This window comes from Sus scrofa, chromosome 1 (genome assembly GCF_054392235.1).
Source record: "Sus scrofa isolate SSC_HxYL_T2T_F1_AM1 chromosome 1, Sscrofa_HxYL_maternal_Yorkshire_Landrace_v2.0, whole genome shotgun sequence".
NCBI classification, from domain to species: domain Eukaryota; kingdom Metazoa; phylum Chordata; class Mammalia; order Artiodactyla; family Suidae; genus Sus; species Sus scrofa.
The window spans coordinates 249,035,382-249,063,201 of record NC_139383.1 but is presented as its reverse complement, the minus strand read 5'-3'; the positions used below and the strand labels follow the sequence as shown (position 1 = coordinate 249,063,201).

At 45.7% G+C, this 27,820-nt stretch overlaps 1 protein-coding gene across 1 annotated transcript; it reads right to left on the bottom strand.

The window, feature by feature from the left end:
* Positions 1-246: 246 nt before the first annotated feature.
* POLR1E (RNA polymerase I subunit E) lies at positions 247-22,316 on the bottom strand. Its single transcript, XM_021066147.2, has 12 exons — positions 22,172-22,316; positions 21,209-21,312; positions 19,965-20,041; positions 18,508-18,593; positions 10,070-10,128; positions 9,164-9,308; positions 8,587-8,694; positions 7,569-7,665; positions 5,112-5,245; positions 2,903-2,984; positions 1,859-1,990; positions 247-751 (listed from the first exon to the last, which is right to left on the bottom strand). The coding sequence occupies exons 1-12, from the start codon at positions 22,245-22,247 to the stop codon at positions 592-594; spliced, it is 1,260 nt and encodes a 419-aa protein (XP_020921806.1). The 5' UTR covers positions 22,248-22,316; the 3' UTR covers positions 247-591.
* Positions 22,317-27,820: the final 5,504 nt, after the last annotated feature.

Genomic DNA, 27,820 nt, shown 5'->3' with positions numbered 1-27,820 from the left:
CTAGAACCATTGGTTTTCTGTATTAAACTCTTTTGACCGACTCACAACCCCTCAAAAATGTGGCTTTCAGAGCTGACCCCCGCCCTCTCTGGGGTCTGAGCCAGGCAGAGCGACTGAGCTCATCTCTCATCTGGCTGCACTCTGTTAAAGCAGCCTGGAACTAAATTAGCCTGAAGCCTCCTCTCCCAGCCCTGCCGGGCTGTGTACTCACCACGTCCTCCATTGGATCTTCCAGAGCTAAGCACAGCACTTCACATTTCTTTTTATTAACCTTTATCCACTAGATGTGGCCCAAGGCTCAGCCTGTGAGATCTTTCTCCTCCAGCTTCCGCAGACCCCACCCTCCCACACCCCACACGGGAACCACCTGCCATTTACAATCACGGCAACACCAAAGGAGGGAGATGGAGTCCAGCAGGGCCACCGCTTTCAGTTTCTTCTTAAGACCAGCACGACGGAGATGCTGGCTTCTGGCTTTGTACCTGTGCCAGGGCAAGGCTTCCTTTTTCCTCTTTCATAAAAATAAAAAAGCAAATGAACAGAAGGAGTGGCTATGATGTGGCCAAAATGGTCCATCTGGAAAGCACACCTCTAGGAGATCCTCTTCCGCTTTGACTGACGGTCCGAGGTCTGGGCTGGAGGCAGTGGGATGGACAGAGTGCCCAGTTTGTGATCCTCCTCCCTGCCCGCTGCCAGAGAAACCTTCCTTTTAGAGATCTTCAGCCTCATGGCTTTGGCTATCTCCATCATCCTAAAGGACAAATACATAAAACATGTAGAGTCTCCCCAGCGGGACTGCTCAGGGAGGCTTGGCAGGAGGGAGCGGCACATTTGTGCTTCAGGCCCCAAGGACAGAATCCCTGAGGTGGCCACAAGGAGCAAAGCTCCCAGCTGAGGCAGACAAGATCCCCCCAGAGCCATCAGACTCCCAATTCCATGTGTTGCCTTTAGAAAATATCTGTATAGGTGATGGCACACCAGGTTATCTAGATCCTGTTGATAACTGTTTACTTCCTATAATGAGGTCTGGGCCTGTTTGTGAGAACTGAACAGGGTCCAGGATTCACTTTCTCTTATGTGCTCAGCCTCACTACCCGTGAGAAAGCCCTCAGAATAAACACCCTGTGAACTGCTGGAAAAAATCCAGATAAGGGTGTTCTCCTAGGCTCTCCTGGAACACCCTCAGTCTTTGGAGGTCAGATGCCCCTGAATCAGCGACAAAGGCCAACACACCCCACTTTCAGCATCCTGGGAGGTTCTGCTCCCTACGCAGTCTGAACCCCTTCTAGCAAGGCTACAAAAGGCTGAAAGGTCCCCTCTGCCAACCCTTCCAGTCTGGTCAGAAAAGCCCAAAAGGGGCATCCCTGCCCAACCACAGTTCTACTTTGCCTTGAACACCTTCCCTGGCAGCCCCTTCCATCTGACTCTGAGAAAGTTCTTTTTGCTAAGCTGAAATTGGGTTCTCTTACATGACTTCCAACCCCAGGTTACGGGCCTTGGGTCCATACAGAATCCCTTTTCCCAGTAATAGCAATTTGGAGACTGGAGGCTCCTTGGTTACTTAGGGATGGAAGGTTCAGGTTTGAAGCCCGACTATTCCCCTTCTTGGCTGTGTGATCCTGGGAAAGTCACTGACTTCTCTGAACCGAAGACTCTTCCATTGTTTCTTAGGGAAATCACAGCAATCTTATGACAGATTGAACATTAGGCCTAGCTAGCCAGCAAAGGCACGCGGTAATGGCTGGGTGCCCATCCTCTAATCATTATTCCCAGGTCCCTTGACAGTGCCTCATGCTTTCCGGCAGAACCAGAACTACATCGGGTGCCCTAAGGGAGCTTTGGCTTGTGTCGTGCTCACCTTTTCTCACTGAGCTTCAAGTCCCTCTGTAACATCGTCAGGTCAATCTGGAAGTCATTTATGTGCAAGGCGAGTATGATCACATAGGCGGTGATTTTTGCCTTCATAGAGTCCGAAATTACATTCCGCAAACTGCAAATCAGTAGCAGTGAGAGAGACAAAATTCAACTCTAAGATAATTTATCCAAATCTGCAGAGAAAGCCGCACCCACACCCTCCCCAGGCACAACTAGAGCCTTGTGCTGGTGAGGACCCACCTTGTCTTCCCAGCCTGCTCAGCAGGGCTGCTGGGAAAAGGTAGCCCAAACTGAGTTGCTGGCGATTCTTTCAAGCACACTCAGAGCATCAAATACACTCAAGTAAAGGCTAGGAACGAAGCCCGGGTGCGCTGCTTGGGGTTCTCTCCCCAAGGTCATCACGCTGGCCTGCCCTTTCTTGCAACACTGCCCCTCCACAGAACTGTGGACATCAGAAAGGGGTCCATTTAAGAAGTGGGTGATGTGGGGAGTTCCCGTCATGGCGCAGTGGTTAACAAATCCGACTAGGAACCATGAGGTTGCAGGTTCGGTCCCTGCCCTTGCTCAGTGGGTTAAGGATCTGGTGTTGCCGTGAGCTGTGGTATAGGTCGCAGACGCGGCTCAGATCTGGCATTGCTGTGGCTGTGAGGTAGGCCGGCGGCTACAGCTCCAATTAGACCCCTAGCCTAGGAACCTCCATATGCCGCGGGAGCAGCCCAAGAAATGGCAAAAAGACAAAAAATAAAAAAAATAAATAAACAAAATAAAATAAAAAAATAAAATAAAATAAAATAAGAAGTGGGTGATGTGAATCTCTGTTGCAGCACTTCCCAGAGCCTTTAATGTCAACCTCTCCCAGAGGTTGCCTAAACTCACTTGACCCCAAGATCCCCTCGAGTGGCAGTGTCCTCTTCAGCAGTGTCTCTGTGGACATCGACTGCAGTCCAAGCCCGGAGTTCCCCCTCTCAGCACCCTCCCCCCTCCTTCCGCCTTTACAGGCAGAAGCCAAGAAATCAAGGCCCCTGACCTGCCATTGTTGTAGGTCAAGCAGGTAAAGTGCTTCAGCAGTTTGGTGCTGATGACATGGGGAATGCCAGGTCCCAGGGCACCTACAAGACAAAGTGGAGCTGGATCATTTTCTTTTCAAACTCTCAGGCCACACCTCACCTGTGAGCTGGGAGAAGAGGACAGCAGTTGGGCCACTGGAGTGAACAGGAGCATGGAGGAAGAGAAGGGGACCATGAAACACAATAGCCCTTTCAAATCAAAGTGTGCTCAGGCGTGCTTCCACCTGCAGAACATACGTGCGCAAGAGATATTCATGATGGGACAGCGAGAAAAAAGAAAAATAGGCTCCAATGAGGCCTAAAGACACAGAATTCAAAAGACATTAGAAAGCAAAACAGGGAGTTCCAGTCATGGTGCAGCACAAACAAATCCGACTGGGAACCATGAGGTTGCAGGTTCTATCCCTGGCCTCGCTCGGTAGGTTAAGAATCCAGCACTGCCATGAGCTGTGGTGTAGGTCACAGACTCGGCTCAGATCTGATGTTGCTGTGGCTGTGGCATAGGCCAGCAGCTGTAGCTCTGATTTGAGCCCTAGCCTAGGAATTTCCATATGCCACAGATGTGGCCCTAAAAAGCAAAAAAAACCCACACACACAAAAAACAGTAACCTGGTGTGGCATAAGGGGATCAGCAGCATCTCTGGAGCATGGGACTCAGGTTCAATCCCCAGACCAGCACAGTGGGTTAAGGATCCAGCATTGCCACAGCTGCGGCTTAGATGGCAACTACAGCTTGCATCTGATCCAGAACTCCATATGCCACAGGGTGGCCAAATAAGAAAAAAAAAGAATACTGCTAAAAAATGCTACCCATCATTTGAGCCTTCAGCAAGTCAGCAGTGACATCAAAGATCACTGGTCATGGAGTTCCCGTCATGGCTCAGTGGTTAACAAATCCGACTAGGAACCATGAGGTTGCAGGTTCGATCCTTGGCCTTGTTCAGTGGGTTAAGGATCCAGTGTTGCTGCGAGCTGTGGTGTAGGTTGCAGACACGGCTCGGATCCCACATTGCTGTGGCTCTGGCGTAGGCTGGTGGCTACAGCTCCGATTCCACCCCTAGCCTGGGAACCTCCATATGCCATGGGAGCGGCCCAAGAAAAGGCAAAAAAGACAAAAAAAAAAAAAAAAAAAAAGATCACTGGTCACAGACTATCATAATATAATAATGTAAAAGTTCAAAATATTGTGAAAATTACTGAAATGTGACACAAAGATACAAAGTAAGCAAATAAGTACTGTTGGAAAAATGGCCCCAAAAGACTTGCCCAACACAAGGTTGCCACAAACCTTCCATCTGTAAAAAACACAGTATGTACAGAACATGATAAAGTGAAGCACAATAGAAGCAGGTGCGTCTGTATAGACTCCAGGCGCCCAATCACAGGAACACGACTACATACACCTTATGCTTAAAACCAAGGGCTCCCTCTGGGTTCCCAACTCTGGGTAGATGTGAGTGTATGGCAGCCACCCACACCCTAGCTACAGGCGACACAGCTTACCAGCAGAAACTGACCCCTCTCCCAGTCAGAAATAAGCTGACACAACAGCGGCCACAAGCCTTCATGACTAAGGCCAATTGTTCTCCCCATACAACTATGTTTGTCCAACTATCCCTAAGACGGTCATTTGATCTGACTGGATATTCAACTTTGCCTAACGCGGAACAGAAGTACTGACTGTGAGCTCTGAGCAATCGTATAATCCAACCCTATCTTCACATGAGGGGGGCCCTTGGCGGGTTCTCTCAGTACGTCACATCAGCAGTACCAACAGGACTGTTACACAGTTAACAATAAAGACCTGGGAGTTCCTGTTGTGGCTCAGCAGTAACGAAACTGGTAAGTATCTATGAGGACGCGGGTTCAATCCCTAGTCTCATTCAGAGGGTGAAGGACCCGGTGTTGCAGTGAGCTGCGGTGTAGGTCACAGATGTGGCCTGGATCCCATGTTGCTGGGGCTGTGGTGTGAGCGGGTGATGGTAGCTCCGATTCAATCCCTAGCCTAGGAACTTCCATATGCCATGGGTGTGGCCCTAAAAAAATAAAATAAAAAATAAAGACCTGGACAGACATGTCCATTTTCTTCTCTCACTAGAGCTGATCTAAGAATTATAGACAAGTAACAGACTGGAAATAACTAGAATAAAAAGTCTATGTTGGACTTACTTTTCCGCTTAATCACTTTCTGTGCCCGAAACTTGATGAGGGTGTCCAGAAACCAGATGCACCGGGCCTGGCGGTCTCGGCTCTCCTGATTTGATGGCAAAGACTTCAGCGCTTCAATGACAAAGGAGCAGTGACTGCAACAAGGGAGGGAAAAGGAGAACACGTGAAACTGGCTCTGTCAGGAGCCATTCACTCCTTCACAATGAAAACAGCAGGCACATCTCACACCTCGTGAGTACACACACACAGTCAGCAACTGAGCGAGGGCCATCCATCCCACCAGCTCCTTAGACGAGGAGGAGCATGATTCAGTGCAGGGACAGTAAAGGTCCAGATAGTAGGTACTTTACATTTTGGGGGCGATATGGTCACCCCCACGGTAGTACAAAGGCAGCCATCGGTAACACATAAATGAATGACTGAGGCTGTTTCCATTAAAACTGCACTGGCGGTGGGCCGTCATCTTTCCAATCTGCATGTGGCAGTCTGGAGCACTGGCTCTCAACTACTTGGGTGACTCCTGAATCCCTCCTCCGCCATGCAGTGCCTTGAGCAAGTTTCTGAACATCTCGGTGCCTTGGTTTCTTCTGTAACTTAAGGCCAATGATAGTACCCTCATCCCGTGGATTTTTGTGGATTAAATTAAACAATGCTTGGCACACATAAGAGCTCAGTTGATGCTGGCTATTATTTTTATGTACTGTTCTACCACTATCAGGATCTTGGACTCACAGCAAAAAAAGGCCCTTCAAAATCATCTCATGGAGTTCCCGCTGTGGCTCAGTGGTAAGGAATCTGACTAGTATCCATGAGGATGCAAGTTTGATCCCTGGCCTTGCTCGGTGGGTTAAGGATCTGGCACTGCTGTGGCTGTGGCTGCCAGCTGCAGCTCCAATACAACCCCTATCCCGGGGAGTTCCATGTGCCTTGGGTGCGGCCCTAAACAAAACTAAAAAAAAATATGGTGTTCCCGTCGTGGCTCAGCAGTTAAGGAACCCGACTAGCATCCATGAGGACGTGGGTTCAATCCCTGGCCTCGCTCAGTGGGTTAAGGATCCAGCGTTGCCGTGAGCTATGATGTAGGTTGCAGACTCGGCTGGGATCCCACATTGCTGTGGCATAGGCTGGAGCTACAGCTCTAATTTGACCCCTAGCCTGGAACCTCCATATGTTGTAGGTACAGCCCGAAAGAGACAAAAAAATTGCAAAAAAAAACAAAACAAAAACAAAACAAAAAAACTGTCTCATATCAGCCTCATTTTACAGAGAGGAAAACAGGCTCAGAGAGGGGAAGATCACCTAGTCCATCGGGCAGAGCTTGGGGATTCAGTTTCCCAGACTTCCAACCCAGAACTCTTTCCCTCACCTGCCCCTGTGCCTCAATCACATTAAGACAATAAAGAACCAGTAATGAGCTCTTGTTTGGCAATGGATCTTTGGAGAGAAGGAAAAAATGTATTTTTCTAGACTTTGGATTCACTGACCAAAATTCCCCAAAATCTGGGCAACCAATCTAGGGCTGACAACTTTTTATTTCCTCAAGATGAAATTACAGAAAGAAAATTTGAGTTAAAAAACCCGCCACTATCATCATAAAAGAAAAGCTAGGGGGAGGGGGGTTTGGCCATGCCCATGGCATGTAGAGGTTCCCAGGCCAGGGACTTAACCCGAGCCATAGCAGGGACAACGCCAAATCCTTAATTGCTAGGCCACCAAGGAACTCCCAAGAAAAGCTACTTTAAAGGCCAAAAATAGGGGAAGGAAAGGAAATAATCTCTGAATTATTTAAAATACACTATTTTTTTTTTTTTTTTTTTTGGTCTTTTTTGCTATTTCTTGGGCCGCTCCAGTGGCATATGGAGGTTTCCAGGCTAGGGGTCTAATCGGAGCTGTAGCCACTGGCCTACGCCAGAGCCACAGCAACGTGGGATCCGAGCCACGTCTGCAACCTACACCACAGCTCACGGCAATGCCGGATCCTAACCCACTGAGCAAGGGCAGGGACCGAACCCACAACCTCATGGTTCCTAGTCGGATTCGTTAACCACTGCGCCATGACGGGAACTCCTAAAATACACTAATTTAACTTTAGAAAAGCTCACGCAACACATCACCACAGATGTACCATCCCTTCTGCAGGCACCTATTCCCAAGCCAGCACCTGGGCCTCTCCTGTAACAATTTGCATCAGCATGACACTAGGGGAGGGACACAGGTCAGCTCCAGTACCCAGACCCAGGCTACAAGCCTTACCACCCTCTGCCCAGCCACACCGAAGCAGCTCACCCCTTGAACACCGACAATAGGCCCGGAAGCCCAAACATTCAGGCTCGTTTGTGTTCAAATGCTGAACAGGCATACATCCTTACTGACCGACACCCAAGGTCCGCTTCATGTCTGACTACTGTTGTGTCCCAAGATCACTCCCCAGACACTCCAGCCACCCAAGTGGGGTACCTGTTCTCTTCGATCATCTTCAGTATTTGTTCTGATGTGACGTTCCTGAAAGCTTCAGACGGGCTCTGAAGAGCGTCATACTCCGCAGGGGAAAGAACCAGTTATAGGTCAAGAAAACAACCTGACCGAGATGGAAACATCCAACTAGCTAGATCATCTTGTAGTGGCCTATTTAGAAATTGGCGAACATGGGGAGTTCCCGTTGTGGCGAAGTGGTTAATGAATCCGACTAGGAGCCATGAAGTTGCGGGTTCAATCCCTGCCCTTGCTCAGTGGGTTAAGGATCTGGCGTTGCCATGAGCTGTGGTGTAGGTCGTACACACGGCTCGGATCCCGCGTTGCTGTGGCTCTGGTGTAGGCCGGCGGGCTGCAGCTCCAATTAGACCCCTAGCCTGGGAACCTCCATATGCCGAGGGGGCAGTCCTAGAAAAGGCAAAAGACAAAAAAAAAAAAAAAAAAAAAAAAAGAAAGAAAGAAAAGAAATTGGCAAACTGAGGCTCAGAGAGGGAACGATCACACCGTATATCTGGGCAGAGCTCAGGGACTCAGTGCTCCCTAATACTCATTCCCTGTCTGGGCTTTTCTGCCTTCTCTTATCACAGATCCACTGAGGGCATTTTCCATCCAACTACAACCACAAGTGTGGAAACTCTACGTTCCAACCCTTCTATTTACAAAACCAGTCTGCCCCGGACTTTCAGCACTGGCCAACTTAAAAGTTGTATTTTGACTCCTCACAGAAAATGACCTTCCCACAGAGCTGAGCTGGGGGCATTCTGCTTTGTGCTGAGGGATGGGTTTGAATCTCAAAGGCTAAGTAAGAGGTTGGTGCTACAGCAGATCCTTCAGCTGGTGAGGACGTCCCAGCAACGGCACTGGGGCAACCACAAGGGTTTGGGGATAGCTTCCGGGAGCATTGCAGGACCATGGACACCCTCAGAGAGTCCAGCCATGCCACTCCTCTGTGCAGATCCCCACTTGGAAACGAGGCGGCACTTTTCCCCCGCAAGAAGGATACGGTCTTCAAATTTATACACGTCTTCAGGCTTGGCTGCGTCGGCATGGCAGGGAGGGAGGTAGAGAGAGTCATCTTGCAAATCACTGTGGATGGCATCACTGACTAGGGCTGTTCAACAAAGGAAGAGCCAGTGTCAGCGTCTCCCTGCTTGGCTTCCACTTCCTCAATGTTCTTTGCAACCCATGTGCTCGAGATCATCATTAGCCCAGAACTTCTCATCTGAACACGTCCGCCAATGTGGCCCAACCTCCCCGCCAGGCTGATGGCCTCCAGACTATCATGTCTACCCGTAACACAAAGCAAGGAAGGTGGATACAGCATGGTCCCCACAAGGGACTTGCAGTAGAGTCGGGAGAGAAAGGTATGCTACTAAATATTTACAGTACAGTAGGAGAGACAACTGGCTGATCATTTGGAAAACTTTAAATTAGGTCTGTACAACAGACAAAAAAAAAAAAAAAAACAAGGAATCCAGCCCTACTCCCATCGTTTCCATCTGTGGGGTGGGCAGTAGATCTCAACAGAAGGGAAAGCTGGTTATACAAGCAGCCTCTTACCCCAACTTCCAGCTGCTTACCAGTCACTCCCTTTGAATCAATAATATCCTCTGCAGCTTTAGCCACTGCACGATTCAAAGATTCACTGCCGACTTTGTTCATTCTCCTGGAGTTCAGAGCCCGCTTCTGTTTGGTGGTACCAAAGGCTTCAATGCACGAATCCATCTGTGCCAAAGACAACTCTGTCACTGCGGATCGCCTGAGAACTGCGACTCCAGCTGCGTGACTGCAGGGAAACTCTTGGCCTCTCTGAGCCATTAAAACCTCACCTATAAATTGGGCTAACTCATCTCTAACTACCTCAAAGGTTTGTTGTGAGAACCAAATGATATTAAGAGATTTGAAGCACTTGCTTTGTAAACTGCGATAAGCTATCTATGAAGCAACAGTGTCTCTACCTGTAAAAGGAAAAACTTGACTGGAATTAGGGTTGGTAGGTCTGGGCCACATGGCTTACCTAACCCAAGTACAGACAATGCTAACAGAGAGCTCACTCTGGCTCTGAGCCTGAAGACAGCCTCACAGCCCTTCTCGGTGGCAGCACTGAAGATTCAGTCAGTTTGCCCTCCTGGGCTAAACTAAGCTTTGTAGGAACCTTCTACACTGAAAATCCGAGTTTACTTCTGTCTTGACGTGAAGTTTCTAGGCTACAACCAATATTCTCTAAAATTTGGACTAAATCCTGAGAACAAGTGTTAATGCTACAGGACGAGCCCAGAGAACTGGTTCCACATGCCAGCACTAATTACAGCTGCCCCAGAGAGGAGGCCTCTGCAGGTAGGAACTGTTCAGAGAACCACAGACTGAATGAGCCGGGAGCAGCCAGGGAGACCCTTGTCTCCAACCAGCTCATTTTACTGATGGAGAAACCCCAGGCCTGGAAGGAACCCATGTTAGGTCTCACGTCTTGGTTTTTTCACACTTACCTTTTCTCTAAAAGATTTGGCCTGACTCTCCAGTGTTGACTCACTCTCAACTGATTCGTCTACAAAACACAAAATAAAAACAGAAAGAAAACAAAAACAAACCGTAAGGCCTACAGATAATAGTGTTTCATTAAATCTGTTTAACAGTTAATTTAAGAAAGACAGCTTTCCTTGCTACAGGACTCGCTGGACCACAGCAGGAGGGTGTACTGGGAACACGTTAGGATGAGGCTTTAGTACAGAGGTAGAGAATGTGAAGCATCAATCAAGGAGTCAAGTGAAGGGGTCATTTGGTCCAAGCTCTTCATTTTACAAATAAGGAAAAATGAGGGCTCCAAGGGAAATGACTTGCCCCAGGTCAGTTCACTGGGATTAAAGCCAAGTCCTCATTCTTTTCAGTAGATGGTTTTGCCCTCCTTGTAAAAGACCTAAGGAGGGAGTTCCCTTCGTGGCTCAGGGGTTAACGAACCTGACTAGGATCAATGAGCATGTGGGTTCGATCCCTGGCCTCGATCAATGGCTTAAGAATCCAGCATTGCCATGAGCTGTGGTGTAGGTCGCAGATGCAGCTTAGATATGGCATGGCTGTGGTGTAGGCCAGCAGCTGCAGCTCAGAATCAACCCCTAGCCTGGGAACTTCCATATGTGGTGGGTGCAGCCCTAAAAGGCAAAAAAGGAAAAGAAAAAAGAAAAAAAAAGACCTAAGGAGGAGAGAACGAGAGGGCGGAGTAGGAGGAGGTGGAGCTCATCTCTCCCTACAAACACATCAAAAACATATCTATATGTGGAACAATTCTCACAGAAAACTAACTGGAAATTAGCAGAGAAATTCCTGTACAACCAAAGCTGGAAGAAAGACTTCCACGTAACCAGGAAGGGCCAAAAAAGGCTAAGGGTCAGGACCTCCAGCCTGAGAGGGATGTGAAAGAAAGAGGGGAGTTCCCGTCGTGGCGCAGTGGTTAACGAATCCGACTAGGAACCATGAGGTTGCGGGTTCGGTCCCTGCCCTCGCTCAGTGGGTTAACGATCCGGCGTTGCCGTGAGCTGTCGTGTAGGTCGCAGATGCGGCTCGGATCCCACGTTGCTGTGGCTCTGGCATAGGTTGGTGTCACAGCTCCGATTAGACCCCTAGCCTGGGAACCTCCATATGCCGCAGGAGCTGCCCAACAAATGGCAAAAGACAAAAAAAAAAAAAAAGAAAGAAAGAGGTCTACGTGGGCAGACCCTGGCCCTGGGGAGCTAGCAGGTGGAGCCTCAGGCTGGGTGTCTCCGGCCTGGGGTCCTGCGTGGAGGAGACAAGCCCCACCTTGGCTGCTGGGACAGACAGACGGGCTGGAGAGGCCCAGACTCTACTCATGAAGAGTGTGCACATGCTCCCTTGCCAACAATCAGGGCAGACAGAGCTTTGCACTGGCAGCTGCTGCCTTGCCGCCACACTCCCCAATCCAAATGGGGCAAACACCCGGCAAACACCACTCACTGTGCACAATGAGATCTGGGCCAACCAACCTCCAGAAAAAGACCCGGTCTAGCAACTGGGAAGCAAACCCCACCCCTGACAGGGCAGCAATACCCATGGGCCAGAAAGTCACCTCACATCCTCAACGGACTTGAGATCCCCCAACACCAACCACACCCATCAAGGTGACAGCAGCCACCATGCCCTGAAGAAAACGTGACTGGTGTTCATATCAAAATGAACCCTCGCACTTAAGACACTGGACACATACAGCCTACCTCAAGACATCCCCACATAACAACACTCCTTCAAAACCACAATAGTTAACTGGTTCTCCCAAATTCTGAGAAACAGAGAAAGCAAGTAAAATGAAAAGGCAAAGGAACTGCTCTTAATTAAAAGAGCAATAGAAACACCCCTAAAAGAACAAACAGTGAAACATGGTTAACCAATCTATCAGACCCCAAATTCCAAAGATGGTAATAAAAATGCTGAGGAGTTCCCGCTGTGGTGCAGTGGAATGAATCCAACTAGTAACCATGAGGTTTTGGATTCAATCCCTGGCCTTACTCAGTGGGTTAAGGATCTGGCGCTACCATGAGCTGTGGTATAGGTCACAGATGCAGCTGGGATCCTGTGTGGCTGTGGCTGTGGCCAGCAGTGATAGCTCTGATTCAACCCCTAGCCTGGGAACCTCCATATGCCACAAGTGTGGCCCTAAAATGCAAAAAAAAAAAACACTAAAATAATACAACACTAAACTCATTCTAAAAGAAATAGTGAAAGGTCTCCTATAAATAGTAAAGAAGATATAGGATGAAGACCAATTGGAAAATAATCACTTAAATAAGCCAGAATGCAGATCAAAAAGAAAAAAACATTTGTGAAAGCGACGATAAACACAAGGAACAGCAGAAGGATAAACATGAAGATGTAGGAAAAGGACACTAAAGCATAAAACGTGGGAGAGGAGAGTAAGAAAATCTAGACTTTTTTTTTTTAAGAATGTGTTTGAGCCTGTATGACTATCAATCTAAAGAAAGGAGATACAGGAAGGGCTTAACATACTGGCAAAACAGGGCAACCACAAATCAAAAAACAATACACACACACAAAAACCAAAGAGAAGAGGACACAAGGATAAAATAATAGGAAATCATCCAACCAAAAAAAGAAAAAGGAACAAAGGAGAAACATAGAGTCAATTAGAAAACAAGGTTTAAAATGTCAATAAATACCTATCAATAGTTACCTTCACTGTAAACCAACGATAATGGAAAAAATAAAAATCATTAAAAAAATAATTACTTTAAATGTCAATGGAGTGAATGCTCTAATTAAAAAGAATAGAATGGCAGCCTATAGCTTACAATATGCTGTCTTCAAGAGACATAACTTAGGGCAAAGGAACATATAAATTGTAAGTGAATGGATGGAAAAAGATATTTCATGCAAATGGAAATGGCAGGAAAGCAGGAGCTTTAATACTCCTATCAGACAAAACTGACTTTAAAACAAAGGCCATAAAGCAAGATAAAGAAGGACATTATTTAATGATAAAAGGATCCATCAAGAAGAGGGTATTATAATTGTCGATATATATGCCCCTAACACAGGAGCACCCAAATACATACAACAAATACAGACATAAAAGGAGAAATTGATGGGAATACAATAATAATAGAAGACTTTAATACCCCACTCACATCACTGAATAGACCTTCTAGACAGAAGATCAATAAGGCAAAATAGATTCTAAATGACACAATAGAACAGTCAGACTTAACTGATATTTTCGGGACATCACATACAAAAAAACAAAACAAACAAATAAAAACAGATTACACATTCTTTTCAAGTGCACATGGAACATTCTGTAGGACTGACCACACATTAGGGCACAAAACTAACCTCAACAAATTTAAGGGTATAGAAATTATTTCAAGCATCTTCTATGACCACAATGGCATGAAACTAGAACTCAAACACAGGGGGAAAAAAATGAGAAAAAAAAAAAAACAAAAAACAGACCAAACAACATGCTACTGAAAAACCAATGGGTCAAAAAAGAAATCAAAAAGGAAATTAAAAAATATCCTGAGGAGTTCCCGTCATGGCGCAGTGGTTAACGAATCTGACTAGGAACCATGAGGTTGCGGGTTCAGTCCCTGCCCTTGCTCAGTGGGTTAAGGATCCGGCGTTGCCGTGAGCTGTGGTGTAGGTTGCAGACATGGCTCAGATCCCACGTTGCTGTGGCTCTGGCGTAGGCTGGTGGCTACAGCTCTGATTCGACCCCTAGCCTGGGAACCTCCATATGCTGTGAGAGCGGCCTAAGAAATGGCAAAAAGACAAAAAAAAAAAAAAAAAAAAGAAAAGAAAAATCTCAAATCAAGCTACCACCTAAAGACTTAGAAAAAGAGCAAACAAAACCTAAAGTCAGCAGAAGTAAGGAAATCAAAGATCAGAAAAATCAATAAAACAGAGATAAAAACATTAGGGAAAAAACCAATAAAACCGAAAGGTAGTTTTTTGAAAGAGTAGACAAAATTGACAAACCTCTGGCCAGACTCACCAAGAAGAGAAAACCCAAATAAGTTAAGAAATGAAAAAGGAGAAATCTCAACTGATACTGTAGAAATACAAAAAACAAAAAAACAAAAAACAACCCATAAGAGAATAATATGAACGATTATATGCCAACAAAAATTTGACAAACCTAGAAGAAATGGACACCTTTCTAGAAATGTACAGCCCACCAAAACTAAATCAAGAAGAAATAGATCATTTGAACAGACCAATCACTAGAAATAAAACTGAATATGCAATTTTTAAAACTCCCCAAAAACAAAAGTCTAGGACCAGATGGCTTCACAGGCAAATTCTATCAAACATACAAATAACTTACATTCATCCTTCTTAAATTTTTCCAAAGATAGAAGAAGGAACACTCCCAAAGACATTCTATGAAGCCACCACCACCCTAACACCAAGACCAGACAAAGATACTACCAGAAAAGAAAATTATAGGTCAGTATTTTTGAAGACTGTAAAAGCAAAAATTCTCAACAAAATTTTAGCCAACCAATTCCAAAAACACATAAAAAAGATCATACACCACAACCAAGTGGGATTCATCCCACGTTCACAAGGAAGGTTCAACATATGCAGGTCAAATACCACATTAACAAAATAAAGGTCAAAAACCACATGATCATCTCCATAGATACAGAAAAAGCATTTGACAAAATTCAACATGCATTCATGTGGGTTTAGAGGGAACATATCTCATCATAATAAAAGCCACTTATGACAAACCCACAGCCACTTTAATACTCAACAAAGAAAAGCTGAAAGCCTTCCCATTAAAATCAAAAACAAAATAAGGATGCCCAATTTATTTTAATGCAGTATTAGAAGTCCTAGCCACAACAGACAATAAAAAGAAATAAAAGGTATCCAAACCAGAAGAGAAGAGGTAGAAGTGTCACTATATGCAGATGTCATGATATAGACAACACTGAAGACTCCACACAAGAACAACTTTATCTGATTAATGAACTCAGCAAAGTAGCAGGATACAAGATTAACATTCAGAAATCAGTTGAATTTCTGTACACTAACAATGAAATATCAGAAAAGGAATAAAGGAGTTCCCATTGTAGCTCAGCACATTAAGAACCTGACATAGTGTCCACAAGCAAGCAGGTTCAATTCTTGGCCTTGCTCAGTGGGCTAAGGATCCAGCATTGTCACATATTCCATTGTGTATATATTTCAAATTGTACATTAGTTTGTTGATGAAGCACATTTTTGTTTTCATATGTTAAAGAATTGTTAAGCCATATATATACATTTCCAATAGAATATTACCCAGGGATAAAACAAGAATGAAATTTTGCCATTTCCAACAAAATGCATGGACTTGAAGTCCATTTCCCTACTATGCTTAGTGAAATAAGACAGAAGACAAATATTGTATGACATCACTTATATGTGGAATCTAAAAAAATAATACAAATGAGTGCATATACAAAACAGAAACAGACCCACAAACATAAAAAACAAATTTATAGTTACCAGGGGGGTCAAGAGGAGGGACAAATTAGAAGTATGGTATTAACAGATACAAACTAATATGCATAAATTAGATAAGCAACAAGGATCTACTGTGCTGCAGAGGGAATTAAGACTCAATGTCTTATGATGATATAAACTGCAACAAACAAACAAAAAAACACATCATATGCTATACTCCTGAAAATAAAAAAAATTTTTTTAAAATAGGAAAAAAAAAATCTAAAAGCAGGCACAAGCATGAGGTATGTATTATTTACACAAAGCTCTCTAATCTCCCACAGTGTTCATACAAGGAGCAATATAATCTAGTGGACAGCTGCACAAGCCCTGAAGTGGCCTTGGCTGCATTTAAATCCCAGCTCTCCTATAAATACCAGCAGTATGTCCCTGGCAAAGTCAGTTAACCTCTATGCCAGTTTTGTCACTGATAAAAAAAAAAAAAAAAAAAAAAGGAATACCTACCCCACAGGGTTGTTATGTGAAATAAATGACAGTACATCAAAAGTGCTTAGAACAGTGCCTAACACATAGTAAGGACCCAATAAATGGTGTATTTTTTACATATGCTGGCTAGAATTAACCAATATTTACAAATTTTTTACGTGTAAAACAAAAATGTGTTTTTTTGGGTTTTTTGCTTTTTAGAGCCACACCTGCGGCATAGGAAGTTCCCAGGCTAGGGGTGGAATCAGAGCTGTAGCCACCTGCCTACACCACAGCCACAGCAACACCAGATCCAAGCCACAACTGTTACCTACACCACAGCTCACTTTACCTCTGAACCACAACAGGAACTCCCAAAAATGTGTTTAATCAACAAATTAATGAACAGTTTTCTTTGATTCCTTGGAAGTTAGAGCATTTGAAGTATAATTCATACATAGTTATAATTGCAAAGCAGGAAATTCTTAACCTAGAGACCCTGAACCCTTAGGAAATTCACAGATGGGCTTTGGGATGCCAAAAGACCTTTAAAATTATATGTAAATTTTTGTATATTTTTGAACATTACATATGTTTCCACGAAGTAGGTCCTGGTCCTTATGAAATGCTTTGAGAGAATAAAGCTACTAGAACTAATGCCTCCAAAAGTATCAGGCAGATTCATCATGATCCTGATGATCCTTATCTACATCCTCTCCCACCATGGCTTTGTGGGGAACAGGAGCCCCCTGAATTTAATCCTTTTTTTTTTTTTTGTCTTTTGTCTTTTTAGGGCTGCATCCACGGCATACGGAGGTTGCCAGGCTAGGGGTCTAATCGGAACCGTAGCCACCGGCCTACGCCACAGCCACAGCAATGTGGGATCCAAGTCGTGTCTGCAACCTACATCACAGCTCACGGCAACGCTGGATCCTTAACCCACTGAGCAAGGCCAGGGATCAAACCCGCAACCTCCTGGTTCCTAGTCGGATTCATTTCCACTGCGCCACGACGGGAACTCCATTTCTTATATCATTTTGAAAGATCCCACTCTAGCTCTAAACATTCTAAGATTCTGAAACAGAGTAGTACTGCAACTTCTCCCACTAGATCAAAGAAAAAAAGGCTCTCCACCCAAATTAGAAAGTGTAGAGACTTTTCATCAATATGAAAGTTACTGTCCAGCCTATAAATAACTCCTATCATCTCTCAAAGATTCTAAAACCTCTACCCCAACCAGAACAGTTAAGAATTAAAGGAGTTCCCGTCGTGGCTCGGATCCTGCGTTACTGTGGCTCTGGCGTAGGCTGGCAGCTACAGCTCCGATGGGACCCCTAGCCTGGGAACCTCCAAATGCTGCAGGAGCGGCCCAAGAAATGGCAAAAAGACAAAAAAAAAAAAAAATTAAAAGAAAAAGGGGGAGTTCCCGTTGTGGCGCAGTAGTTAACGAATCCGACTAGGAACCATGAGGTTGCGGGTTCGGTCCCTGCCCTTGCTCAGTGGTTAACGATCCGGCATTGCCGTGAGCTGTGGTGTAGGTTGCAGATGCGGCTCGGATCCCGCGTTGCTGTGGCTCTGGCGTAGGCCGGAGGCTACAGCTCGGATTGGACCCCTAGCCTGGGAACCTCCATATGCCTCGGGAGTGGCCCAAGAAATAGCAAAAAAAAAGACAAAAAAAAAAAAAAAAAAAAAAGGATCTGGCGTTGCTGTGAGCTGTGGTGTAGGTTGCATGCAGACATGGCTCGGATCCTGTGTTGCTGTGGCTCTGGTGTAGGCCGGCGGCTACAGCTCCAATTAGACCCCTAGCCTGGGAACCTCCATGAGCCACGGGTGCAGCCCTACAAAAGGCAAAAAAATTTAAAAATTAAAATTAAAAAAAAAAAAGAATTAAGGAGTTCCTGTCGAGGCTCAGCAGTAATGAACCCGAGATTAGTATCTGTGGGGACGGGGGTTCAATCCCTGGCCTCACTCAGTGGGTTAAGGATCCAGCATTGCCGTGAGCTGTGGTCTGGGTCACAGATGAAGCTCAGATTTGGCACTGCTGTGGCATAGGCCAGTGGCTACAACTCCGATTCGACCCCTAGCCTGAGAACTTCCATATGCCACGGGTGCAGCAGCCCTAAAAAGACACACACACAAAAAAAAGAATTAAGAAAGGCCATCGATGGAAAAAGTATCAGACATTCCCTCCAATAATCTGCTTTAATCATTGCTCAACTTGCTTTAAGATTAACTTCTGGATCTCCAGTCTATCAACGTAAGGATAGGATCTGTGTCTCTTTTGCTATATCCTATGCCTGGAGCATATAGGTCATCAATAATTATTTGCTCAGTAAAAAGCACTCTTAAAACTTTTTCAAATAGAAAAAAAAACTTTAAAAAATAGCCACAAATGTTATTTTACAAATCAAAACTCAAAACGAACTCATCCAGCAAATCTAATTCAGCATTTCTTTGAGCCCTCCTGACTGGGACCTACCTGTAAACAGTGGCTGCATGTTGAACATTTCAGCATCATAGACTTCCATTTGGCCAGAGGTCTTGTTCAAAATTCCCACAAAGTGCCTGAATAAAGAAGGAACAGCACCAGTGCCAATGGATTACTCAAAATGTATTGTTAATAAACACAATCTCCTTTTCCTACTTAAAACTTCTCAACCTTCTTCCTGCCGCCATACACCTGAGGAATGCATCACCTGCTCATGAGTAACACTAATTCCCTAGAGCAGCAATTCTCTGCACGGGGAGAGAAAGGAGGGAAGGGATGAGGGGGTGGGGGTGGGGGTGGGGGAGCTACCAGGTGCTTCTGGTGTCTGATCACATTTGGGCTCACTGCTGCAGAGAGAAACTCTGGGGCTAGAAGGAAGTAGACTTACACTAGCATTTCCTGCACGGACCAATTCTAGGGAGGCAAAGACAAGTAAAAACTTGGTAAAAATGAGAATATCGGTTTAAACTAGACAATCTCTTAAAGGGATGATAAAAAGTTCAAAGTTTCAAGCATATACACATTTTCTTTTTTTTTTTTTTTGGCTCTTTCTAGGGCTGCACCTGCGTCATATGGTGGTTCCCAGGCTAGGGGTCTCATCGGAGCTTTGCTGCCGGCCAGCGCCACAGCCACAGCAATGCCTCAAGCATATACACATTAATCTGACTTCTGTCAGAGCAGTCTGGAGGCGCTCTGAAAGGGCCTTGTTTGTGGTTTAGGGATGCATACTTTCACAGGGACACTGCCTGCATGCCAACCCCTTAGGTACAGACCATTCAGGCTGGAAAATCTTTATAGTGCTGAAGGGAGGACTAGAGGTCAGTAAAGGGCAGAGTTGCCCAAAGTCAGTCAATCTTTCCAGAGTCAGAGAGAAATCCTGGCGCCTTGGACAGCACCAAATCCTTTTCTTACAGTTAGTACCAAGGCAGACTTCCAGTAAGCTTTGGCCTATTGATCACACATTCCAATTAATGAAGACTGCTGCCTTCTGTGAACAAGATGCTTAAAAACAAAAGACTATTATAAGTTAACGATGTGGTGAAAATTAATGAAGGTGATCAAAAAGTATAAACTTCTGGTTGAAAAATTTTGTAATTAAGTATGGATGTTAGCTAGACTTACCATGTTGCCATTTTGCAATATGTACATATATTGAATCATTGTTATACACCTGAAACCAATGTCATATGTCAATTAGCTCTCAGTTAAAAAAACTCATCAAGATTGTAAATAAATGAGATTTTTAGGAAATTAAACAAATCTAAGTCACTTTTCATTTTCAGGAATATCTACATGCTGGTGTGAAGGCCACTGGGTCTGGGAACACAGAAACTTGAGAAACCTCTCTAGATTTCCCCCATTGCCCCTAAAATAAAGGCAGAGAAGAGCAGTGCCAGGGCTGCCGCCACCACCCTCTACTCCCCGCAATCCCTTTACCCTGTCCCTACCTGCAGAGAGTGTTGCATTTGAGGGCTCCAGTCCCAAAATTGTTTCCCACATAGGAAAGTCTGTCTGTTTCAGCTGCCTAAAATGGAGAGGGGGAAAGTTCCATTACAATCAATGCTGAAAGATAATAAATATCTTGACTTCCCACAGCTGAGCAACCTCAGATACAGAAGCTTTAGACTCCAAACCACAGTAGATTAGAACAGGGAGAGTCTCTTTGAGATGATCCAGCTCCACTATCTTTAAGTGAATTTTGGGTGTCCCTGGGGAAAAAGCAAAAGGACTTTTGAAAGGGAAGCCCCAGGTATTGCTGGCTTCCAGCTAGGCCAGAAAGTTCTTGGTGGAGCTTGGGAGAGAGGCTGAGCACGTAGAGGCATGCAACAAAATGATCCTGCAGGCAACCCCAAAGTCTAACCCCTTCTTGAACCTCTTTGCCACCTCTTCCATGACTGTTCCTTACATGCTCCCAGGACCATGGAAATGGCTAATATACTCCTTAATCATAGCCAAGTTTTCCTGCTTCCCCATGTTTGTCCTTGGTATCCTCTTCACTTGGAATATTAGCCTCAGCTGTCAAACCTTCCTCCATCCTTCAGGGCTCCAATGCATCCTGCCACAAGAAGGCATTCTGGCAAGCAGAGCGCACTTTGCCCTGCTCTGTACCCTCCCTCCCTGGAATCCTGAACTTTGTCTCCTTATGTGTAAGTGTCCCCTACATCCAGTTCTCACTTCTCTGGATCAGTGGTTCTCAAACCAGGGAAATACCCCTATGGGGACATCTGGGAATGTCTGACATGCTATTGTCACAACGAGGAGGTGCTAGGTATATTGTGGGTAGAGACCAGGGAAGCTGCTAAACACCAGGGATGTGCAGAACAGTCCCCACAACAAAGAATTATCTGGGTCAGAAGGTCAGTCGTGCTGAGATTGAGAAATGCTGCTCTAGATTATGAGCTCCCTCCGGGTGGGGCCATGTCTGACTTAGTTGTCTCCCTAGCTGCTTACGGCCCAGAGCCACAGTGGGGGTTCAATAGATGGTTGCTGAATGAACAAATGAATAAAGGGCTATCATTTCACCATAAGTGTGAAACTGAATGGAGCCTGCTCCCACACACCAGCCTGCTGGGGCTCAAAGTTCTTTAAGGCTAATCTGCTATCCCCTGCTTTTCTCATCTCACTCCCTTCCACACCCAAGGGGCCTCCTGAAGCCTGCAGAGTGGAGAAAACAAGCTACTGCAGCACTTACCAGGATCCGCTGACTCCTCTTCCTGGGGTTTGTGGAATCATTGCTCTTGTACAAGGTGAAGCGCATGTTGCCTGGATTCTGCAGCTTCCCATTGGAGAACTGGACTGTAAGATTGTAGCCCAGGAATGACATGAGAGCAGAAGGACCAAGAGAGTATGATGCAGAGGAAACAGTCAATGAGAGGGAGTGACTGAAGGAATGGGGATGGCAAAGAGGCCCAGGTCCTGGCCCAAAGGAGGTTTTTTTTTGTTTTTTGTTTGTTTTTTGTCTTTTCTGGGGCCAAATTCGCGGCATATGGAGGTTTCCAGGCTAGGGGTCTAATCAGAGCTGTAGCCACCGGCCTACGCCAGAACCACAGCAATGCGGGATCCGACCACCACCACAGCTCACGTCAACGCCGGATCCTTAACCCAATGAGCAAGGCCAGGAATCAAACCCGCAACCTCATGGTTCCTAGTCGGATTCGTTAACCACTGAGCCATGATGGGAACTCCCCAAAGGAGGGCTTAAGGAGATCCGGATCCAGGTGGGAAGAGGATGGGGAGGGGATGGGAAGGTAAGGGGAGGCCTGAGGAGAGAGGGGCTTCGACGGGAGGGAATAACTAGGGGAAATGGGACTAACTGACGAGGCCTGGACCAGACCTAAAAAGATAAAGAAAAATTCTGCCCAATGGAGGAAAGTAAATGGAGCAGGTTTGAGACTTGATGGGTGAGGAGATGACCGGGTCTAGAGTACTGGGAAGGGGTAACTGGTAAGGCCTCATTCAGCGGGAAGGTGGTGACAGAAACGCGGTGAGATGACAGAGGAACCCTGGCCGAGCCCTAAGTAGCAGTAGAGCCTGGAAGGGATCTTGGCCCAGCTGAGAAGGGGGACGGACCAGTAAGGGAAGACGAGGGCTGTAGATACCGAGACAGAAAGGGAGGAAGTTACAGGGAGCTCTGCTCCGGCTCCGCAGTCCTTACCCAGTAAAGCTCTCTGGCTCTCTTCGGGGTCTCCACAGTACAGCCACCTTGCACTCGGCAACACCTCCGCCGCCATCTCGCCCTTCTACCGCCAAGCACAGGAGTTAAGACAACTGCGTCCGCTAGGTACACGCGGGTGGAAAAAAAAAAAAAAAAAGGCAGGGCGGAAGAGGCGTGGCCTCTCCGGGCACCGCCCTGCGCACGCAGAGATGCGTGGCTCCGCCCCCATCAGGCCCCGGCCCCTAAGCGCTGTCTCGCTGAGCTCTGAGGCGGGCCATCCCCTCTCACTCTTCGCCCGCCCCTCCGCGTGGAGAGGCGGGGTCTCTGCGCTCCCTATGCCCCGCTCCTTCCTCCGCAGCAAGGCGCAACACGTGATTGGCCCAGCACTCGGCCTGCTCTTTACAGGTCGTGTGCCGCTAGGGAGCACACTACCTTCAGGTCTTGCTTTAGCGCATAGACGGGTTTCTTCGCGGCTGAGTCTAGGTAGGGTATGGTCTATCTCTACCACCGAGGCAAATAAGTCTTACTGACGCCTGAAAGTCCAAGTTCAAATTTAGAATTTTTCGATAGGCAATCCTTGCACGCTAACTAAATGTGGCGACTGGCGGAGACCTGCCGCTTTCCAGGACCTCCATCCACACACCTGGATATCAATCCTTAAGCCCAAACGTGATCCACAATCCTGTAAACAGTAACATGACCTCATCTTCTCGGACCTTGGCACAGTACCACCTGTGGTTCAATCAACTCTGAGAGTATGGACCAGTGGGAGAGGCCCAGCAGACTCAAAGCTTCTGGGGTGGACAAGAAGGGGGAACCAGAAGGCATGGTCCTTTGTCCCCGCGGATTCAACCCTCCCTACCGCATGGGGAGTTATTAGGCAAAAAGGAGGATTAAAGCAGATCTTTCAGCATGGGCCCAGGCTAGGACCCGTTTTTCTCAGTCAAAGGAGGGTACTGTTGAAGGGAAAGAACCAGGTTGACTCATCTGTGTTTTCCAAATTGCCTTCTTTTGAGACTTCCCCTCCCCCTGCACGTACTTCCAAGATGATCTAAAAAACATTAACACCTGGGAGTTCCCTTCGTGGCGCAGTGGTTAACGAATCCGACTAGGAACCATGAGGTTGCGGGTTCGGTCCCTGCCCTTGCTCAGTGGGTTAAGGATCCGGCGTTGCCGTGAGCTGTGATGTAGGTTGCAGACGCGGCTCGGATCCCGCGTTGCTGTGGCTCTGGCGTAGGCCGGTGGCTACAACTCCGATTAGACCCCTAGCCTGGGAACCTTCATATGCCACTGGAGCGGCCCAAGAAACGGCAAAAAGACAAAAAAAAAAAAAAAAAAAAAAAAAAAAAAAAGATAAACACCTGAGCTCTCCTTTTTCTGAGCAAGTCTTTTCTAATTACCAAATCTCAACTTACAGAAAAATTGCAAGTACAGTGCAAAGAAATTTTCTGGCCCTGAACTTTTTAGAGTAAGTTATCAACCTGATGCCCCATCACCCCTGAAGACCATGTATAGTATTTCCTACAGACAAAAACGATCCCTAAATGGCTACACTACAGCCATAAAAATCAGGAAATTAACATTGCTACATTACTACCATATACTCATCATTTCCCACTTCAGTTCAGCAGCTCTTCTGGTAATGTCTTTATAACAGAAGATCTTGTCCAGAATCACATATTGCATTTAGCTGGCATAGCTCTGTAGTCTCCTTCCACCAAAAACAGTTTCTTACTCTGACTTTGAATTTTAAAGTTCACAGGCCAGTTATTTTGAATGTCCTTCAATCTGTTTGTCTAATGTTTCTCTAATGTTTCCAAGTGATTAGCTTCAGGTTATGCATCTTTGGCAGAAATTTTACAAATATGATACTGTTCTTCTCATTGTGTTATGTCAGGTGATGTACAATTCGATTTGTCCCATCACAGGTTACAGTAACTTTGATCACTTAACTAATGTGGAATCAGCCATGTTTCTCCACAGTAAAGTTATTCTTTTCCCTTTGTAATTAATAAGTATATTGTGGGCAATTTTTTTTTTACTATAGACTAAGTAAATATCCTGTTCACCTTTCAATTATTCATTTATTTACTTACAAATATCAGTATGGATTTGTGGATTCTTATTTTATTCAGTAGATTGGAATCTGCTACTGTCATTTAGTTTCATGGCCAAATTTTCCCAGATTGGGCCAGTGGGAACCCCATAAGCTGGTTAGTGTCCTTTTAACATGTTCACATTATTTTTTTTGAACATGTCCTTGCTCTCTGGCCACGGTTTCAATTCATCTTGTACTTTCCCTGCCCCAGCCCAAAATCACTCATTTCTCCAAGGAGTTCTGGTTTCTTCTGGTCAGAAATGATACTTAGAAACCAGGATCTATGTCTGCTTTTGGGACGTCACTCCTCCCAGGCCTGAATTAGTGAATATATGTATCTAAACACAATTTTACAACTAAAAGTGCTTTTTTTCTTTTTTGGGCCTCACCTGTAGCATATGGAATTTCCTGGGCCAGAGCTTGAAACTGAGCTGCATCTGTGACTTATCCCATAGCTGCAGCAATGCCAGATCCTTAGCCACTGAGCTGGGTCGGGGATAGAACTGTCAATGCCACAGAGACAAGCTGGATCATCAATCTACTGTACCACAGCGGGAACTCCCAATTTATTTCTAAATCTATGTATATATTAGAGACCATAAGTCAACAGTGACCTCTAATTCCCATCCAGCATGGGAAGGTTTCATTCTGCTTTCTTCCCTCCCATATTTGTAACTTCCTTCTTTGACAGTGAGAAACTTGGTTCCAGTTAGCCTTCATCTTTTTACTTATTCGATCAGTAGCCCTGTAAGTACCACATCTTCCATCACCACCACCACCCAACATGAAGGCCCTTCCTATCCCATTCAGGTTCCCACCTCCTACCTCCGTTTTTGTTTTTAGTTTTTTGGTTTTTTGTTTTTCTGTTTTTTGTTTTTTTAGGGCCGTACCCGCGGTATATGGAGGTTCCCAGGCTAGGGCTCGAATCAAAGCTACAGCTGCCAGTCTACCCTACAGCCACAGCAACACAGAATCCAAGCTGCGTCTTTGACCTACACCACAGCTCATAGCAACGCCGAATCCTTAACCCACTGAGCAAGGCCAGGGATCAAACCCACAACGTCATGGTTCCTAGTCGGATTTGTTTCCTCTGTGCCATGATGGGAGCTCCCAGGCTCCCACCTTTAACCACCAAGCCTGGGGCCCCTGCAAGGGTGCTGTATTAATTAGGGTTTTCCAGAGAAACAGAACCAGAGAGAGAGTAAGAAACAGAGATACAGAGAGAGACACACAGAAAGAGATTGATTGTTATGAGGAATTGGCTCATAGGATTATGGAGGCTGAACAGTTTGACAATCTGCCATCAGTAAACTGGCAGGAAAGCTGGCGATATAGTTTGAAGGCTGGAGAACAAGGAATGCTGACCATGCAACTGCAAGACTGAGGGCCAGAGAAAATGAGATCTCAGGTCACAGATGTGGCAAGAAAAAAAAATGGACAAATTCTGTTTTCCTCCACTTTGTGTTCTGTTAAGGCCCTCAGTTGATTGGCTAATGCCCACCCAATTTGGGGAAGACAATCTACTTGAGAGACCACTGATTAAAATGTTAATCTCATCTGGAAGCACCCTCACAGACACATCCGGAAGTACCCTTCAATCTGGGCACCTGAAGCCAGTCAGGTTGACTCATAAAATTGACTATCACAGTTTGGAAATTCAGAGACCTCTGAAATTCTCTCTTAGCATTATATTTCAGAGGAGAAAAACTTAATTTTTTGGTAAGTATAAGGAATTGGAGGGTTAGGAGGAGGGGCAGGCAGAGTCCTTCTTTCCTGGGGTAATATCTCCATCTGCTGGCGTTTCAGGGTATCACTAGCAAAGACCTGAACAGGGCAGGTCAGATTCCCTAAATGTGTTTGTTGTAACATACTGATCTCTCAAAACTGTTTCTTCTGCCTCTCTGCCTTCCTTGTCTATTCCTGTCTCTCTTTTTCTATGTTTGCCTCACTCTCCTGTTCTTCCTTTCCTGTCCTTCATGTCCCTGATGCCTGATGCAGACTCTGCTTGCTTATCCATAGAGAGACATGAAATGACTCATTCCTTCTAAGGGAGACCTTTTCATCTTGGACAGATTTTTCCTGACAGTTGCAGTTCTGCACTCCAGGGCCACACAGAGCATGACCAATGCCTCTGCCCTGAGCCTTCAAATGCCAGAATACTGGCTTTCCATTTATCTGCACCTCTCCTTCTCAACACCTCCTTCCAGCCCCTCAGCTATTTCCCACACCAAAGTTTCTAGGGCTCGCCTCATCCTGGTCACCACTGCCAGACACACACCAATGTATCTGTGTCCTCCTCACACTGGGGGGCCCACAAAGATAATACTTTAGCTCTGAGCTGGGTAATACAGAACAAAGAGCCTCCATCTCCTCCATTGTGCTACTTGCCATGCCTCTCCTAATAAAACCACTATATGCTTTTCTTCTAAACATCTATACTGTTGGGTTAACTTATATAGGGTTAACAATAAACAAATATTCTTGACATTGTGAAGTCACATCATCTTGCAATTTTTTTTAATGATGCCAGAGTTCTAAATTTATATTAAAAAATTTTTTATTATAGTTGATTTACAATGTTCTATCAATTTCAGCTGTTCAGCAGAGTGACCCAGTCATACATACATACACACTCTTCTCACATTATCTTCCATCGTGTTCTATCACAAGTGATTGGATATAGTTCCTGTGCTATACAGCAGGACCTCATTGCGTATCCATTCTAAATGTAATAGCATCTCTTAACCCTAAACTCCCAGTCCATCCCACTCCCTCCTCCTTCCCCTTGGCAACCACAAGTCTGTCCCCTATGTCTGAGAGACATAGAGTGAGACTGTCACTGTTCTGTAGATAGGTTCATCTTTGCCATATTTTAGTTTCCACAAATAAGTGATATCATATGGTTTTTGTCTTTCTGACCTACTTCATCTAGTATGAGAATCTCTAGTTCCATCCATGTTGCTGCAAATAGCACTGCAATTTTTTTTTTTTTAAGGGCCGCACCCTCAGCATATGGAGGTTCCCAGGCTAGGGGTCCAATTGGAGCTATAACCGCTGGCCTACGCCACAGCCACAGCAATGCCAGATCCAAGCTGCATCTGCTACCTACACCACAGCTCATGGCTATGCCAGATCCTTAATCCACTGAGTGAAGCCAGGGAGCGAACCTGCAACCTCACAGTTCCTAGTCAGATTCGTTTCCACTGCGCCACGATGGGAACTCCAAGCAATGAAAATTTGTTTTGTTTTGTTTTGTTTTTCGGTCTTTTTGTCTTTTCTAGGGCTGCGTCCGCAGCATATGGAGGTTCCCAGGCTAGGGGTTGAATCGGAGCTGTAGCCACCGGCCTCTGCCAGAGCCACAGCAACTTGGGATCCGAGCTGTGTCTGTGACCTATATACCTCAGCTCATGGCAACGCCAGATCTTTAACCCACTGAGCAAGGCCAGGGATTGAACCCACAACCTCATGGTTCCTAATCGGATTCGCCTCCGCTAAGCCACGACGGCAACTCCTGCAATTTTTTTGAAACAAAGATTCAGAGCGTAAATGAA